A 17,438-nucleotide genomic window follows, 5' to 3' on the forward strand; every position below is an offset into this window, starting at 1 on the left:
CCCAGGTCTGTAACCCAGCATAGTACTCAAGCGCTCAGGTTAGTTTCCATTCACACCCTTTATCAAAATTTATCCAACCTGTGCCCCGATCCCTCTGAACCTGACAGGGACACTGAACTCAGCTGGAGAAGCTGATGGCAATAGCAGTTGGTTAACCTAGCCCGAGAAGACAGTAATTTCTGCCTCCAGGTGAGGGGCCAAACAGACCAAGCCCCAGGTGTGACCTTTAGTTGCACTTCTCTGGCCAAGATGCTAAGTTCACACCTCCCATGAGTCCTGAAGCAGGTTATACCAGTCACCACGGGCATGTGCCTGGGCAGTCAAATTTGCCTAAGATGAAATCCTGATTATGCAAAAGGACTCTTTAGCCTACAAAATTTTCCACACCAAGCACACAAAAGAAAACATTTCTTCTTGACTACACTTAGAAGGAAAAGAAAGACAAGCAGGATAAAGGGCAAGATAAAAGAATACAATAGGAACCAAGGAACTGAATCCTACCAGCCATCAAACCTTCATTCAACCGGCCCGCTTACCGCACTTTATGTTTGCTAATTCATTATTTCAACCAACCAACAATCTTCATTCAGCTAATCAAAGAATGAACAAGTCTTCACTCAAATACCTTTTATTCATTGGAGTGGCCAGTCAATTTCATTCATTCATTGATTCAATCACTTTCTTTAACCAATCAACCATCATCCAACCAACAAAGTATTAAGTAGTCATTCGGTCTTCATTCACTCAACTATGTATTCCAAACACCGAAGCTCAGGGCTGGGAGAGACCTCAAAGGCCACCTAGTTCAGCCAATTCCATCTTGTAGAAATCCTTTCCATTGCAACCTTGCCGGGTAGTCACCCAGGCTCTGTTGAACACCTCTAATAACGGAGAGCTCACTGTCTTCAAAGGCTGCCTGGACTGTTGTGGGACAGCTTTGGCTGGGAGAAAATATGTCTCAAGCTCCCTTGTAATATCCATATCTGTTTCTGTGTTGCTTTTCAGGACACTCAGAACAACTCGGTTCCTATGCTAAGACAGTGTATCAGCAGGGACAGATGAAGATTGTGTCCTCTGGACTCCCTCCCTCCCTCACCTCACCCTTGTGGGAACTGTTCCCTCTTTGTTCCAGTCTCTCTCTTTGTTCCTATCTCTCCGGTCAGATAGGGCTCCCTTAGTCCAGGGCTCTCTCCGGGTTTGGGGATTGGAATGGGAGGTCACATTCCAGGTGTGATGGGACCAGCTCTGAGGTAAGGGGACGATCACCTCCAGTTCTGAACAGACTAAGACCCAGAGTGTTTCTCATGCCTGCTATTTTGCTGAAAGGGTCTCCCCTCACCCTGTTCCACACCCCCCCCACCTTCCCTACAGGTGAGCACCCTAAGGGCAGCTGGTCCATGAACTTGCTAAAGACCCCAGAGATGGTCTGACCCAAAGCTCTGCCCAGACAGGGTCAACAGGGATTCAGTGGGCCAGCCAGTCCTTCTCTGAGGTCTGAGGAGAGAGCTAAACCATTGGAAGCAGGAGATGAGGCAGGAAGACAGAAAGAAGGAGGTAAGTAGATACTTGAGTCAGTACAGGCCACGAGAAAGCAGAGGCTGAGGGAAGAAAATGATCCACTACACCAGTCAGGTCGTGGGAGCAAGTGGCAGGAACAAACTGACCAATTTAAACAGAAAAATAATTTCTTACAAGGGACTGTAGGTGACTTGCAGAAACTGGTTTCCAGTTACAGGGTGACTTCGTGGTATATATTTGATTCTAAAGAATTACAGCACATGGCAGGAAAAGATGCATGTGTTTCAGAAAATTTAAAACCTCCCTTCCCCTGTGCCTCCCAAGAAGATACATCCAGGTAGCTGGGGGGGTTTTGGCTTGCGGAGAACAGTCTTGTTCAGGGTGATGATGGCCTTTCCTAGATCACAGCCTCACCTCATGGGTAAGGAAGAGAAGCCCAGAGCTAACTGCGCCACAAAGAAGAGGGAGGTAAGAGAGGTGGGTGTAGGGCCTGGGGTCACTTGACGGGACCAAGAACTCCTGGGGGCTGTTAGATGTAAAACCCTACTCTATCTCTAGATCGAAATCTTCGCTACAACGTCCATTTCTCACTAAAACCTGTGTTGAAGATTGATTCCGGGATAATGCAGTGCTGAGACTTGCTCCTTGTGAAAGAATGTGAGTGGAGGTTGTGGGCCGTTACACCTGCACTGTGTTTTGAGACCCTGCCCAGGGTTTTCAATGGTAAATTCAATTCTTAACTGAATTCGGGTTTCAGTCTTTACCCTAAATAAAGAGCCAAATGTTTTACAGTGTACCTAGAGTTAACAATACTGTACTGTGCGCTTAAAATTTTGCGAAGAGGGTAAATCTCACGTTAAATGTTCTTGCCACTATAGAAAATAAAAAGCCAAACATGTGCCCCCCTCCCCCCCCCCATTGCTGCCAAAGTACCAGTGCAGGATGATCCAGCCAGAGCAGAGACAGCTTTGGAATATTAGCTCAACAGCAGCGGAAATCTGCGGTTGTGAAGTCAGCATTCTGGCACGATCAAAAATGGTTTTTCAAAAGGTATATTAGTCAGGATCCTTTGTTTGTAAATCATGGAAATTCATCTCTAATGTGTTAAGCAAGTCAAACAAACAAACCCAAATACATAAACGGGAGGGTGGAATTATTGGCTCACTTGAATGTGAAATCCAAGAATAGTGCTAGCTTCAGGAATAGCTAGATCCAGGCACACAAGTTATCAGAGTTATCTCTATCCCACCACTTAGCCTTTCTCTGTTGGCTTCTCTTTCAGAATATGCTCCCCACTAATGGAAAGATGACCCCCAAGAGCTCCATCCTGATATCTTCAGCCCTACTGGAAAGAGCTTACTTTCCCATTCATTCTGAGGAAATGACCAGAACTGAGTCTCATGGGAGATCAATTGGATTATTTCCCCAGCCCTGGAGTTGGGAGGGTAGGGTCAGCCACACAGGAACTCCTTGAACTGAGAGTGTAGGCAGGAAAGTCTCCCAAAGGAAATGAGGGTGCTGATACCAAAAACGGGAACAGCAAAACAGCAGTCAGTGAAAAATTAAGATATACACCCTATGAAGTGAGCTCAGGAGACTGATGTAAAAAAACAAAACCCAAAAAACAAAACAACACCAAACTTCCTTGTGTGACCCCAGGCTGGAAATTGATGTTTAATCCAGCCATGAAGGACGCATGATTTATTAGGAAACTACAGTGTCTCCAGGAAGGGGCGAGGTGGACTGGGGCAGATCCCCTTGGCTGATTTGGGCCCCCACTCCCTCCCCTTTTAGCTTTAGCTTCAGAGACAGGATTTCCTGGAGCAGGAGCTGCCGCTGTGAAGCCGGCTCCCAGACAAGTTGAAATCTCTGGTCAAGGCCGCATGCTACCAGACAGGAGAGATGTTCGCAGTGAGCACGGCCCCAGGGACAAGAGAAGAGGATGCTGACCGCCTCTGAAGTGTTACAGGGTGGTGGGAGACAGGGAGATAAGTGGCAAAAATTAAGAGGCTTTAGGCTCTGGCAGTAGGACTCAAATTCCAGGCCACAGATCAATGCCTCCATCTCTGGGCAGGAATGACAATTGCCACCTACAGGGAGATGCAGTGAAGGGGGGAGGTGCCAGGATTCACAGGACTTACAGACAGCAAGGAGACAGGTGCTCCCCACACGTGTTAAGACTGAAGAGACCCGTGCTATGAGCCAAGGGACAAGATGGGACAAGATGCACTTGATGGCAGCCTGGAGAATCTGGCCCTGCTAGGACAGCTGCAACTGAGGAGACCTTACGGACAAAGGTAGAATTCCCTGGATTTCCTATGCGGGATATCTTTTGTTCTCTCCCCTTCCCCTGCTTTCTGGCCCAGGAAGCTGACCTGTGTAGACTTAATTAACAGGAGCCCTGTGCTTCTGGCTCAGGTTGGGTTTGGCCAATGGAGAGTCCCAGCTGGAGATATGAAGAGGGAAGGAGAGCGAGGTCAAGTGTTTCTTCCCCTGGCTCCCTCCCTTGGGCTGGCTCTGCCCTCAACTAAAGGTCACTCTTCCTCTCAAGGAGGCCTACTCCACGTGACTCTCATTCCACCTTCCGGTCACCACTCCCCTCCTCCACCTTGGCCATTCAGGCCTAGAGGGGGTGACAGCTCTAGGTTCTGGGACTTGAGGCTCCCCTGCACTTTGTAAACGGTCCCTATAATAAAGAAAACCTCCTTCCATTTTCACTCCAGCGGGCCATCTGTTTGTTGGTGGGACCCTGAATGATACTGTCCCCGAAATTCTCCCTTTTAACTTAGCAGGAGGAGGAAGAGGGGGAGATGAGGACAGTCCTCAGAGAATAAGAAAGTGCAGCAGGGTTTTGGCTGGGTCCGCAGAAGGGATGTAGATACTCGCAGCCCCGGCTTCTGAACACAGGCTAAAGTCCTGGGCATCCTTTTTTTCTGCTAGGAAGAGTCTGGTACCCAGGGGGATTGGCACTTGCTGGCACCTAACAGGTCCCTATACTTGCTGGTCACATTGGAAGGCCGACTAAGGAATTCCAAGGACTCATACGAGTTTGAAACACTCACCGTGACCAAGAAGGTCATCTGTGGCAGACATGCCTCTGAGTGAACGACTAAATGCCTCATTTTTCCCCTTCCCAAGAGAGGAGGCTCTGGGAGCTGAGGCAAGCAGGGACTTCCTCCTGCTGGGACGGGGGATGGAGCTTGTCTCTGAGGGCAGAGGAAGTGAGAGAGAGGATCCAGGCTGAAAAATCCACCAGCTCACCAGGCCCCTTTTAATGCTATTGCTTCTACATTTCAACCAACAGTGGCTCCAAATCTCCCTCGTTTCTCTTCCCCATCAAAGCTCAGTGTGTGTATATGAGGCCTGGGGGAGGGAGAATGGAAGCATCTGGGAGGCTCCCTTGAGGAGACTGGGGGAGGGGAGCTCCTGCCACCAGACGCTTACTGAGCTAGAACCCCACAGGCTCATCCTGGTGGTGCTGCTGGGATAAAGTACAGTGAGAAAGCAGGAAGAACCTGGGCCATGGTCCCATGAGACTGTGGGTGTTTGTGAACATCGATAGTGAACCAGAGAATTCTGAAGATCGGAGGTTCCTGAAAGAGCCTGTATGAACAAGCCTGTCAGGACCAGGATGTGGTGGGCCTGGGAGGAAAAAAATGGGTCTACCCTGCCCAGTTCCTCATACTTCCTATGGCTCCATGTGACAGAGCATTAGGGTTAGAAGAGGGACAGGAACCAGGGAGCTAGACAGCAGCCACTGGGCCAAGCAATGGGGCCCCGGCTTGGAGGAAGAGCTGGGGACAGGCAGTCCGTAGGCAGGCGTTGGGAAAAGTCGGGAGAAGTCCTTGGCAACGAGGGGGCCATAGAGCTGAAGAGCACTGAAGAAACCAAGCATATCTCCTCTGCGGAGACCACCATATCACAGAGACTCCCCAGGGCAGAAATACCCAGAATAAGGTCAGGAAACCCTTTCCACCGCAGAGCAAAGTCAGGGTGGCAGGAGGTCTCACAAAGCTTCCTCCCCACCCCGAAGAGTGGTCCATGCACTCACCAAGCCCCCATGGTCACAATTCTGACCTGGGTGGGGTAAGGGGATTGCTTTGAATTGGCTAGCAGATTAAAGTTTTAAATTGGACTGGTGTGAGTTATAATAACTGAATGAGACCAGAAAGTTATAAAAAGTCTACTAGAGAGAAAAAGACTCAGGGTTGCTTCAAGTATCTACCTTAACAGGTTAAAACTCCTCAACAACCGGTTGTCGTCACAACACGGCCACTCGCCATTCCACCAACCTGAGCCAAAGGGAGCACCTGTGAACCAGAATGTCTGCAAAAGTCCCGAGATTCCCTCCGACCAGGCCGTCTTGGGTGACAAAGCCGCTCCTGAACCAGTCAGTGTTGCGGGGAAACGGCATGGGCTGATTATAGTCAAGCTTAGGTCATATTTGTACCCCTGGAGTTGGCTTCCCTGGAACCACAGGGTTCCCCAAAAGGATGTGGGTATTACAGGGAAGAGGGAAGGGAGGATGAATTTGGGGAAGTATTGCATTATGGATTTCCCCCATTCACTCCTCTGAGAGCCCCAGGAAGGGAGTGGAACTAAAACGAAAATTCCAGGTGTTTTATAATTCCCAGAATAAGAGCCAGTGGTGCGCTTGAAGACAATGCCGACAGGTACACAGGCGAGGCAGAGCAGAATTAAATATCCCTGCAGGAAAAAAAGGGAGTGCGAGCGCTCCTGTCAGGGACCTGCCTGTGATGGACACCACGAGGGAGGGGGAACAGGAGCGGGCTGCTGCAGGGAGAAAAGTCATGTCTGAGGGGCATTTTTCTGAAGTCAAATTGTGAAAGAGAAAGTCAAAGAAGCCACAAAAAGAGCCCCCTCCTCTGTTGCCCATAGGAAACCAGTTGAAAAGTCAATTTTCCTGTTACGCACTGGAGTGGGGAGACAAGGGGACTAAATGCAATGTGGTATATTGGATGGAATTCTGGAACAAAAGAGGACATTGCTGGAAAAACTGGTGAAACCCAATGAAAGTCTGCAGTGTAGTTAACAGCAATTACCAATGTTAGTTTCTGAGCTGTGTTAAAGGTACCATAGGAGGGTAAGATATGAACAATGGGGGAAGCTGGGGAAGGGGTGTGTGGACCCCTCTGCACTATTCTTGTGACTTTTCCATAAATCTAAAATGATTCCAAAATGACATTTATTTTTTATAAAGTCAGTTTCCCATTTTTACTGTGTGGAGAAGCCCCCCATCTGGGACTATCCATAGAAATGAACACTGATCTGTCTTTAGGTCATCACGGCATCTCCAGTACGGTGTGGGGGTGGCGGAAAGAGCCGAGCGCCAGCCGTAACTCCTCCGGGATCCTGTGAACTGGGCGTGCGTGGATGAGACGGAGCCCCTGATGCACTCAGCCCAGGGCCGAGCACATAACTAGCGCCCAGCAGAGGTTAGTAGTCTTTGCTCCACCCATACCTGGAGTTGTTATAATGTGCCTGCCTTCCCCTCTTGGCCTCCCACATCCCTTGTCTTGGAGGTGGGTGAGTTGTTCAGCCGCTTCATCGAGTCTTTCCGCAGGGCTAAGAACCCCAGCCCTGAGGCCTCTGCATCTTTGGTGCGAGTTGCCCATGCCTCACCTCCTGGCACGTATGTGCGTGGACAGCTGATTAATGTCATTTAATCCTTACATCATCCTGGGAGGGCAGGGATCACTGTCCCCATTTTACAGATGAGGGTTGCAGGAGCTGGTATTTGCTCTCTCTCAGAGCGCTCTCCTGAGGCAGATAAGACAAACAGCACCAATAACTGTGAGGCCAGGTGAGCTGGTCAGCAGAAAAAATGGAGAATGCTGGAGAACTCAGAGAGGACAGTTCACCTCTGCACCTCACAGTTAGTGGACTTTGGAGCCAGGAGGATTTCCAGGGAGAAGGGGATGAAAAGAGCATCCAAGAGGTGGAAGTAGTGAGAGGCTTGGCACTGAGATGGGATTCGTTGAAGTCCAGCAGTTCTCAGGCAGTCTGTCTGGGTGGACTAGAGCCCGGGATCCATGCAGAGAGTGGGTTGGGACCATAAGCAGAAGGATTGGTGGGACCCCATAGGGCTCTTTACCTCCCACTCCCTGGGCTGGATCCTGCCCTGAGGCTAACACCCACATTCCGTCATCTGTAGCTGAGGATTGCCTACTCTAGGACCTCTTTGTTTTTGTTGGAAGGAGATCCCTGCTAGGGCGTTTATGGGTCACTGCTGGGAGGACTCAAAATAGGGCATGGATGGGAGAAACAATTCAGTATCTATTTTGTGCCAAGCTGTGGGGATCAAGATGACTCAACCCCCTTGTCCTAGGAGCATGCGGGCTGGGGAGTATACTGACTGCCGTGCACAATGTGGTGAGCTAGTCCATGAGAAACAGGGCCCAGGACTGTGGGTGCTCAGAGAAAGCCCCCAGACTCTAGGGATGGAGGGTCTCCCCGGCGAGACCGGGCCAACCTGGTAGCTGGGTGACCAACAGAATCAGCAGTCCTATTGGGAAGGAGAGCCCTGAGTTCTTTGGCTGCCTCTTCAGGAGGACAATCAGATCCAGGAAGCAGTGGGACCCCGCCAGAGGCCCAGCAGGGTAAACCAGCCACCTTCCCACAGGAGGGCATTATCTGGGCACGGCCCCGTGAGCAGGGGCTTGGCTTCCAGAAGATGTGATGGCCTCTCACTGTTCTACAGGACCTCTGTAGCTCATACGATGGGAGTGATGCTCTGAACTTGCCATTTGCCGGCTGTCTGGCACCAGACTAACCCAGCAGACCTATTCTCACCTCGCATGCTAAGGTACCTGGTGCCAGGACTCTCTCAAGTGCTCTGGCTGCTTCTCTAAGGACATGCATGGTGCTAAAGTCCTCTGGGCCTATAGCCCAACTCAAAACTTGCATTTTTCTACAGAGCCTCGGGGAAAGGGTTGTCTCTGTGTTGGTGAGAATGCGGGCACCGTGCTTGTGCACTTGTAAGTGTTGTCCATTATTTGGGGACCTTTCTTCATGCAGCATTCTTTCTATTCTTGTTAGATGAGTAGGAAGGAGTCAAGATGATTCCCTATTGGAGGAAACCCCATGATTTCAGGGAAGAAGGGTCTAGAGAGACCTGGAGATATATGGACACTGAGCACTAGGAAGGGAACAGGGGGAGTAAGAGTCTCAGCTCTCGGGGTCTTAGATGAGATGTGGAAAGAAAGACCATGAGGCTGTATACAAGGCGGATCCTGCCACAAACATGGGAGCTGAGAGGATTGCTATAGGTGGGGAGACGGAGAGGGGCACCCATGGATAGGGGGCCTGCCTGGGCCTGTCCCTGACCGTGTCAGGATCCCAGGATCCTGGATCATCAGAGACAAAGGAGCTATAGAGCCCCTGGCATCCAATCCATCACACTGAAGGGAAGACAAAGTCTAGAGGGAAACATGGCATGTCCTAGATCCTCCAATGTGTCGGGGCAGAGTCCAGCCTCAAGCCAGGGTCCTGCCTCCCAGATCAGAGCATTTTCTTTCCCTGCTCAGGCAAGTCAAACCCAGCAGGCAATGTTCTGTCTGGGGCTAGAGAAAGGGCCTGTGGAGAGACTGGTGTCTCTGCCTTATTTCTCAGATAATGAAGTGTCAGAGAGGGACAGGGACTTGCCTGAGGTCAGGCAGCCAGAGAGCAACACAACCCACCCACTAGACTCAGGTGTCCTGACGCCCCCCCCGCCCCGCCCAAGGCTTCTCACTGTACCAGTCTCCTAAGGAGAAGAGAAAGGAGCCCACATCTACTGAACATCAGATCCTTGACACATACTCTTTCCAATCCCCAAAACCTTGGAGACAGATGTTCTTGTCCACTTTTAAGAAATCAGAGAACAGAGGTTCAGAAAGGCGAAGCGACTTGCCCAAAGCCACACGCCTGGTAGTTGGCGGCATAGAAACTTAAGCCCAATTCTCTCTTAAGCCTGTGCTCTCGTTCCTAACCAGGCTAGGTTGGGTTTGGGACTCAGGGCTGACAATGCAAGGAAGTGGCTGGGGAAGCCAGGGGCAAACCGTGGGCACTGCCCAGGCTCCCAGCCGCCCAGTTGTACCGTTGATAAAGATCAACAGAAATGACCTTGGGACAGCAGGCTCCTGCCTCCCGCTGACAGGTTTTTTTTTGTTTTTTTAAAGGTGTATTGATCCACACCCTGCAACAAAACCACACAAAACAAACAGCTGATGGCATAGTTTCTGGTGTTGCTGAGATACTCATTCCCACGTGGCTTGGAGCCAAGACACCACTGACCTCAGAAGCTCAGATTCCTAGACTGGTTTAGAAACTTAGACTGTCTCACAGCTCTAACACGGAGGGGCCTCCCAAGCTGTCAATCGACCCCAAGTAGGGGGAGACTTCCCAACTAGGCTCATCCAACCCTGCTTTCACCTCACTGCCTATCCCTAGAAGCTGCCCCTTCTGCTGTGGGACTGCCTTTCTCACTCTGAGCTGAGACCAGCATTCTGGGACATCCCCATAGTCTCTTTTGGGGGTCCAAAGTTAGCTGCCCTGTGGCACTGGGTGGCACTAGTAAGCTAGGGGGACAGTGACTGCATATTCTCTGCTCTGGGTCTGAAACTACCTGGTCAGGGGCATCAGTCCTGAAGCCATTCCTAAGAAATGGGCACAGGGGCGCCTGGGTGGCTCAGTCATTAAATGTCTGCCTTCGGCTTAGGGCGTGATCCTGGCATTCTGGGATCGAGCCCCACATCAGGCTCCTCTGCTGGGAGCCTGCTTCTTCCTCTCCCACTCCCACTGCTTGTGTTCCCTCTCTCACTGGCTGTCTCTCTGTCTGTCAAATAAATAAATAAATAAAATCTTAAAAAAAAAAAGAAACGGGCACAAAGCTACAGAGAAGAGCTGATTGTTCTCCTCCTACTTTCTAGGCTTTATGCCTCTGCTAATACAGCCAGACATGAAATCCACCTTTGTGCTGACCACATCCCACTGTGCTCTTGTCATCTCAGATCCCAAGCCTTTTGAAATTGATCCAAGAATAGGATCTTGCGTTTCTTTTTTAATTTCCGTCTTGTAAATGTTAGCGATTCATAGTGCTTTACAAAGGTTTACATAGAGCCCCTTCAGGTGCATCGTCTCCTTTCATGTTTAGGATAGTTTGCTGGACCCCAGGGAGATGGCTGATGTGAAGTGTCCCTTGGGGAGGCTGGTCCCAGCAGGAGTCCCAGCAACAGCTGCCGAGATGACCATGAGCATTAGGCGGTCAGGATCTTGTGCTCTAAGGAGTGATAGATACCAAACCACAGGAGCCCGGAGCAGGGAAAACCATGTGCAGCCTGTAAGGATATCCATATTGAGGGATGCGTCTGAGGCAGCCCAGAGCCTGGGGCAGGGCTCCAGGAACAAGCGTGATCGGGAGCCTGCAGGATGAGGGGACAATGAGTGGAGCCCACCTGCTTTGGGTGGAGTCCTTCCCAAAGCAGAGGATGGGCCAGATGCTTTTGAAGGTTTCCCAGCCAGTGTTTGGGTCCCTTCAGATAAGTATTACCAATCCTCCTTCCCTCTCATTGGCTGAGGAGGAAACAAGAGCTCAGCCAGGACTGGAGCCGAGGTGTCCTAGATGGCTCCCTAGCCAGGGATCTTCATCAACCCTGAACCAGGCCAGCCCGACAGTCTGTCCTGCGCTCCCTCAGTTGGCTTGAGGAGGAGAAAACTTGCCCTTGTCCTCCTGGGCACCCGTCTGGTTGAGAAGACAGGCTTTCTCATTTTGTGTGAGGTCATTTAGGCAAACGGATTCCAGGAAGGCTGATGGTGGAAACCGGGCACAGGTGACAAGCCTGTAGACATCACTCTGGAGCTGGACCAGCATCCCATCTCACGCTCCTGTCTCTGGGCCTAGGATGGGTTGTTTGGGAGCTGGGTCTGACTGGATCAGAGAGGACCCACCCCAGTCCAGGGGCCAGGCCCATGGGTGGGTCGAAGCTAAGCTTCCACACAAGGGTCCATTGTGGTTGCATGGGCTGGCCCTGGGCTCCGCCAGCCCTTCCGGCTCCCGGAAAACGCTTCCCGTCTGGCAGCTCCTGGAGCGGTCTGTCCTTGGCCAAGGCACCAGCCCCACGCCCGGCCTTTCTAACCCAGTGGGGATCCTGGAGTCTGGCAGCTTCAGAGCTCTGGGGTCCAGCTCCCATTTCACAGCCGGAGTCCCTGAGGCTCAGGGGGTGTGGACACAGGTCAGAACAGCACACCAGGACCAGAATCAGGATCAGAACCCAGGACTCTGAGGCACCTGGCTGGCTCAGTTGGAAGAGCATGCGAATCTTGACCTCAGGGTCATGAGTTCAAGTCCCACATGGGGTGTAGAGATTACTTAAAAAAAACTTAAAAAAGAAAAAATGAACCCAGCACTCTGGCCATTTTTTCAGTTCTCACTACCCGCAGGACGCAGTAGCATTTGGTCTCAGAGAAGGGAAGGGGCTGTCCCATCATACAGCCAACTGTGGCACAGTCTAGGTGAAATGACTCGTTCCTAGGTGGCTGCTTGCCTACCCTAGACCTCTTGGGAGATCTGGGCTTTTTCGGTTCAGCTGTGTGGCCCTAAGAGGATGGCTCTCCTCTGTGTCTGGAGGTTAGGGGGGTTTCAACTCGCAACCTAGCCCTGACATCCTGAGTTTTCAAGTCAGGTAGAATGCACTGGATGGGATGAGGAAAGCTCTGGAATCTGGGGGTTTGGCAGCTTGCACCGGAGCTGAGGCTCTGGGGGCCTGAGGCTCCCCAGCCCTTGCCTAGGCTCACAGCGCCACCTGGGGCCCAATCGGTGGCATCCCACTGGGGCTGCCACTATGAGCCTTCACTTGGTGAAGGCCCTCGGTGCTGCTGGGTGGTAGGGGCGCTGGGATAAAGAAGGGGCTCTGGCCCCTGGTGTAAAGGGAGTAGCCCACGGGGAGTGAGCGCTTGGCATGAAGTGACAGCAGAAAGTCTAGGGCAGAGGAGGGGCTCTGAACACCACAGGGCCGTGGAGGAGAGGAATTACCATCATGGCAAATCTCACTGATTATCCTCTGGGCCAGCCCTGGGCCAGACCCTGGGGACCCTCAAGAAGTCGATCACGATCTCATGGAGATGGAGGAAGTGGAGGTAGGAGCCCAGGGACAAACACATGGAGCTGGATCTTGGAGAATAGTAGTAATTTGCTTTCTGTACTGGGGGTGTTGCAGGCTCAGAGAAGAGCCTGTGCCAAGGCATGGAGGAGCAAGTTTATATGTGTCAGCTTGAGGGTGACGGCTGAGGAGAGAGGAAGTGCCAGAATATGAGGTCAGAAAGGTCACAGCCCTGGGTACCTGTGGCCGACACAGCTTCCCCACTGTTACCCCCTCCTCCTGCTTTGACCCCCAGTGCTGGCAGGAATAGAGCCCCTGCCTCAAACTCTAACCCCATCTCCTCTGAGTCAAACTACCCAGCTGAGGTCCTGATTTCTGGCATCTTCCTTCTTCCCCAAGGACAGAGGCTAGGTCAGGCTGTCCACAGGCTGATCCTAGGGACACAATCCTGTGATCCCTCTGGCCTCCAGGGAGCCCAGGCATAGCCCTTGGACCAGGGGAAGAACCTCCAAGTAGTTACTGAACTCTGGTCTCAAGTTCCTCAACTGTTACATGGGCATAATAACAAGGCCTACCCCGTGGAGATGTGGTGAGGATTAAATGAGAAAATGCATATAAAGCCACCTTGCTAACCCGGGTTGATGCCAGCTAAAGAGGCTTCTTTCTATTTCCCATCCCTCTGGGTACATCCCTTCCAGAAGGGAGAGCTCCAGGATCCAGATCTTGCCCCCCCTGCAGCCCTCCCCAAGGCCTCAGGTCTTTTTCTACTTTCCTGAGCCCAGAGACGCTCTACTGCGTATTATGTTTCTCTCCCTTTTTTTTTTTAAGATTTTATTTATTTATTTGACAGAGATAGAGACAGCCAGCAAGAGAGGGAACACAAACAGGGGGAGTGGGAGAGGAAGAAGCAGGCTCCTAGCGGAGGAGCCCGATGTGGGGCTCGATCCCATAACGCCGGGATCACGCCCTGAGCCAAAGGCAGACGCTTAACCGCTGTGCCACCCAGGCACCCCATCTCCTTTTTTTTTTTTTTAAAGAAAATATAAACTACAAAGGAAAAAAGAAAAGTATACAATAGACATCCATATGCACCCCTGGATTCAACAATTAATGATTTGCCGTATTCACCTTATTGCTTTCTCTCTTTTAAAAAATCTGAACCAGAGTGCCTGGGTGGCTTAGTCGGTTAAGCATCCGACTCTTGGTTTTGGCTCAAGTTGTGATCTCAGGATCATGAGATGGAGCCCCAGGTCAGCCTCCATTTTTTTTTCTTCCAAATTGTAATTTAAATTCTAGTTAGTTAACATACAGGGTATGATTGGTTTCAGGAGTGGAACTGAGGGATTCATCACTTACATACAACACCCAGTGCCCATCACAAGTGCCCTCCTTCATACCCATCCCCCATCTAGTCCCTTCCCCACCCACCTCCCTCCAACAACCCTCAGTTTGTTCTCTATTGTTGGGCGTCTCTTATGGTTTGTTTTCCTCTCCCCTCCCGACTTTTGTCCCCCTTCCCATATGTTCATCTGTTTTGTTTCTTAAATTCCACATATGAATGAAATCATGTGGTATTTGTCTTTCTCTGACTGACTTATTTCGCTTAACATAATACACTCCAGCTCCACCCACATTGTTGCAAATGGCAACATTTCATTCTTTTTGATGGCTGGGTAATATTTCATTATATATATATAAATACATATATATATGTATATATATATATTCATAAATATCACATCTTCTTTATCCATTCTTCAGTCAATGGACACTTGGGCTTTTTCCATAGTTTGGCTATTGTTGATAATGCTGCTATAAACATCAGGGTGCATGTATCCCTTCGAATCTGTGTTTTTGATACTTTGGATAAATACCTAGTAGTGTAATTGCTGGATCCTAGGGCAGTTCTATTTTTAACTCTTTGAGAAACCTCCATACTGTTCTCCAGAATGGCTGCACCGGTTTGCTTTCCCACCAACAGTGTAAGAAGATTCCCCTTTCTCTGATCCTCACCAACCCCCCTCCGTTGTTTCCTGTGTTGTTAATTTTTGCCGTCTGACCTGTGCGAGGTAGTATCTCGTCGTGGTTTTGATTTGTGTTTCCCTGATGCCGAATGATGTTGAGCATCTTTTCATGTGTCTGTTAGCCATCTGGATGTCTGACTTTTTTATTATGACCATCCTTGAGCTTAAGATGTATCTCATTGTGGTATTGATTTGATCTCCTTGGTGACTAATGATATCAAGAATCTTTTCTTGGGGGATGCCTGGGTGGCTCAATCGGTTAAGTGTCTGCCTCTGGCTCAGGTCATGATCCCAGGCTCCTGGGATCGAGTCCCACATCGGGCTCCTTGCTCAGTGGGGAGCCTGCTTCTTGCTCTGCCTGCCGCTCACTCTTGCTCTCTCTCTCTCTGACAAATAAATTCTTAAAAAAAAAAAAAAGAATCTTTTCTAGTGTTTATTGCTTATTTATCTATTCATTTATTTTCCATCCTCTTTGGGAAAATGTTTAGTTAAATCCTTTGCCCATTTTAAAAAATTAGGTTATTTGTTTATTTATTTATTTGTTTGTTTTTGCAGGCAAGAAAACCTTTTATTTTAAATCACAAATTGTCAGCAGATGGCCACAACTATCCATGTTTCATTAAAATCACATAAAATCTAGATTAAAAAGCACCACTGATTACTCCTCTAGAAAAACTGTGCGAAAAATTCAAATACGCACAGTAGAAATACCACAGGATGCACAGGACTCAATTTTTAAAGCAAGCGCATGGAATGCTGTATCAGTTTTGCACACAGCTTCCAATATCAAATTGATACTTATTTTACTTGAGGATGATGGAAACTTCCAAAAGGCATGACTATAAAAAGTAAAATGCCCATCTTTATATATCTTTGTATGCCAACTAGTAGTGTCCTAAAAATTAGCATTTACAAAATCCCTGGTAAAGATAGCTTTTAAAAGTTGTCCCAAGAGGGACATAAAATCGACTCCAATTTTTCACAACTCACTCTGCTTCGTAGCCTACGGGCTGTTTTCTGTGCACCTCCAGCTTTAGTTTCACCATTTTCAGATGGCGCAGGACCGTCCTTTCCAGCGTCGTGCTCTCCCTCTTTCCTTTCAGTCCCTGTGTTAGTCTTTCTTCCAGGTTCTTTGGGAGCGGATGTTTTTCTTGGTTTAGGTTCAGGTTTTGGTGGAGCGGGTTTCGCTGGCAATCTGGCAGACGGTCTGGTGGTCTCCTGTTTAGTTGCTTGGGATCCATCCTTGCCCTCCGTATTCTCTGGAGACTTTCTCTGGGGCCATAAGGACTATGTTTGTGTAGCAGCTAAGACAGTTAAGCCACGGGCTGGACCGGCAGGCACCGCCAGGACAGCTGCTCACGCAGAGGGTACCACAGAGCCTGGCCTCTCGGACCTGCACCCCCTGGGTTTTTGGTTTTTGTTTTTTTAATTATTGAATTGTAATCTTTATATATATATTATATACTATATATACTATATATTATATACTATATATTATATATATTATATACTATATACTATATATTATATACTATATATTATATATTATATACTATATATACTATATATTATATATATTATATACTATATATACTATATATTATATACTATATATACTATATATTATATACTATATATTATATACTATATATTATATACTATATTATATATATATATATATATATATATATATATATATATATATATATATATATATAAGTTCCAAGTCCCTGATCTCATATATGATTTGCCAGTACTTCCGCCTCCTCTGTGGGTTGTCTTTTCACGTTCTTGATGGTATTCTTGGAAACACTAACGTGTTTCATTTTGATGAAGTTCAGTTTGTATATTTTTGTTGTTGATTGGGCTTTTGGTGTCCTATCTAAGAAGCTGTTGCCAAATCCAAGGTCCGAAAGATTTACTCCTATGTTTTCTTCCAGAAGGTTTATGCTTTTAGCTCTTACATCGCAGTATTTAATCTATTTTGTTTTTTTTTTATTTAATCTATTTTGAATTAACTTTTGTTACATGGTATAAAGGAAGCATTCAGCTGCATTCTTTTGCATTCAGCACCAATTGTCCCAGCAGTACAGAGCTGAGGATGAGAAATGCTGGCAGCCTTCCTGTCCCAGGAAGATAACAGAGTCTTCTGCTGGGAGCTGGAAGGGGAAAGAACCCAGTGTTGTTAGCTTCACCTGCCTACAGCAGAGCCTCCATCAGTTTGATTTGGTGGGTCAGGGAGAGTGAATCATGGCTCAAATGCTGCAAACTCTTACTGTTTCTACCAAGATTAAGTAGATTTTTCCTGGATGAACATTCCTTCATTTGCTGTATGCTCTTAGGACAATTTTTAGAGATTATATATAGAGAGAGAGAGAGAGATTTTATATATATATAATTATATATATTATATATATAATTTCTAACAGTTATGGTTGTTCCACTGGGAAGAGGGTCTGCAGGGCTCCTTTCATCACCATCCAGAAGTTGGCCACCAGCTCTTCACTTTTTATTGCCAAGTCGTATCCCATTGTTTTATGTGCCGCACTTCGTTTATCCATTTACCCACTGACGGACATTGGGTTGTTTCTCATTTGAGATATTACAAATAAAGCTGCTTTGAATATTTGCACGCAAGTCTTTCTTTGGACATATGCTTTCATTTCTTTTGAGTAAATGCGCAGAAGTGGAATGGCTGGGTTATGCAGTGGGCTTTCCAAAGTGGTTGTTCCACATTACCTTCCTGCCAACGGTGTCCGAGAGTTCTAGTTGCTCCATATCTTCACTGACACTCAAT

General features: G+C 48.5%; 1 protein-coding gene and 1 long non-coding RNA gene across 3 annotated transcripts in view; one reads left to right on the forward strand and one right to left on the reverse strand.

Moving 5' to 3' along the window:
• The window catches only part of LOC148108751 (uncharacterized), a 43,451-nt gene continuing 26,013 nt past the window's right edge, over nucleotides 1-17,438 (forward strand). Inside the window, exons 1-5 of one of the 2 annotated variants that reach the window (XR_015726928.1) lie at nucleotides 1-1,554; nucleotides 1,920-1,986; nucleotides 2,077-2,175; nucleotides 2,801-3,815; nucleotides 6,818-6,974. This is a non-coding gene — a long non-coding RNA (uncharacterized LOC148108751). Of the gene's footprint in view, nucleotides 1,987-2,076; nucleotides 2,176-2,800; nucleotides 3,816-6,817; nucleotides 6,975-17,438 lie in introns of both variants that reach the window. The other variant, XR_015726927.1, reaches the window with a different exon arrangement.
• Nucleotides 15,538-17,419, reverse strand: LOC148108752 (high mobility group nucleosome-binding domain-containing protein 3-like). Its single transcript, XM_087868513.1, has 2 exons — nucleotides 17,381-17,419; nucleotides 15,538-15,913 (listed from the first exon to the last, which is right to left on the reverse strand). The coding sequence occupies exons 1-2, from the start codon at nucleotides 17,417-17,419 to the stop codon at nucleotides 15,578-15,580; spliced, it is 375 nt and encodes a 124-aa protein (XP_087724639.1). The 3' UTR covers nucleotides 15,538-15,577.

The sequence above is a fragment of the Ursus americanus genome, chromosome 16 (assembly GCF_024610735.1).
Source record: "Ursus americanus isolate L20-20 chromosome 16, mUrsAme1.1.p, whole genome shotgun sequence".
NCBI classification, from domain to species: Eukaryota; Metazoa; Chordata; class Mammalia; order Carnivora; family Ursidae; genus Ursus; species Ursus americanus.

Bases quoted from the DNA above. Each gene is read 5' to 3' on its own strand.
- LOC148108752 (XM_087868513.1), bottom strand. From the start codon at position 17,419: ATGGAGCAACTAGAACTCTCGGACACCGTTGGCAGGAAG. The intron at 15,914-17,380 runs GTAATGTGGAAC...TTATGGCCCCAG, and splicing joins CGGACACCGTTGGCAGGAAG to AGAAAGTCTCCAGAGAATAC.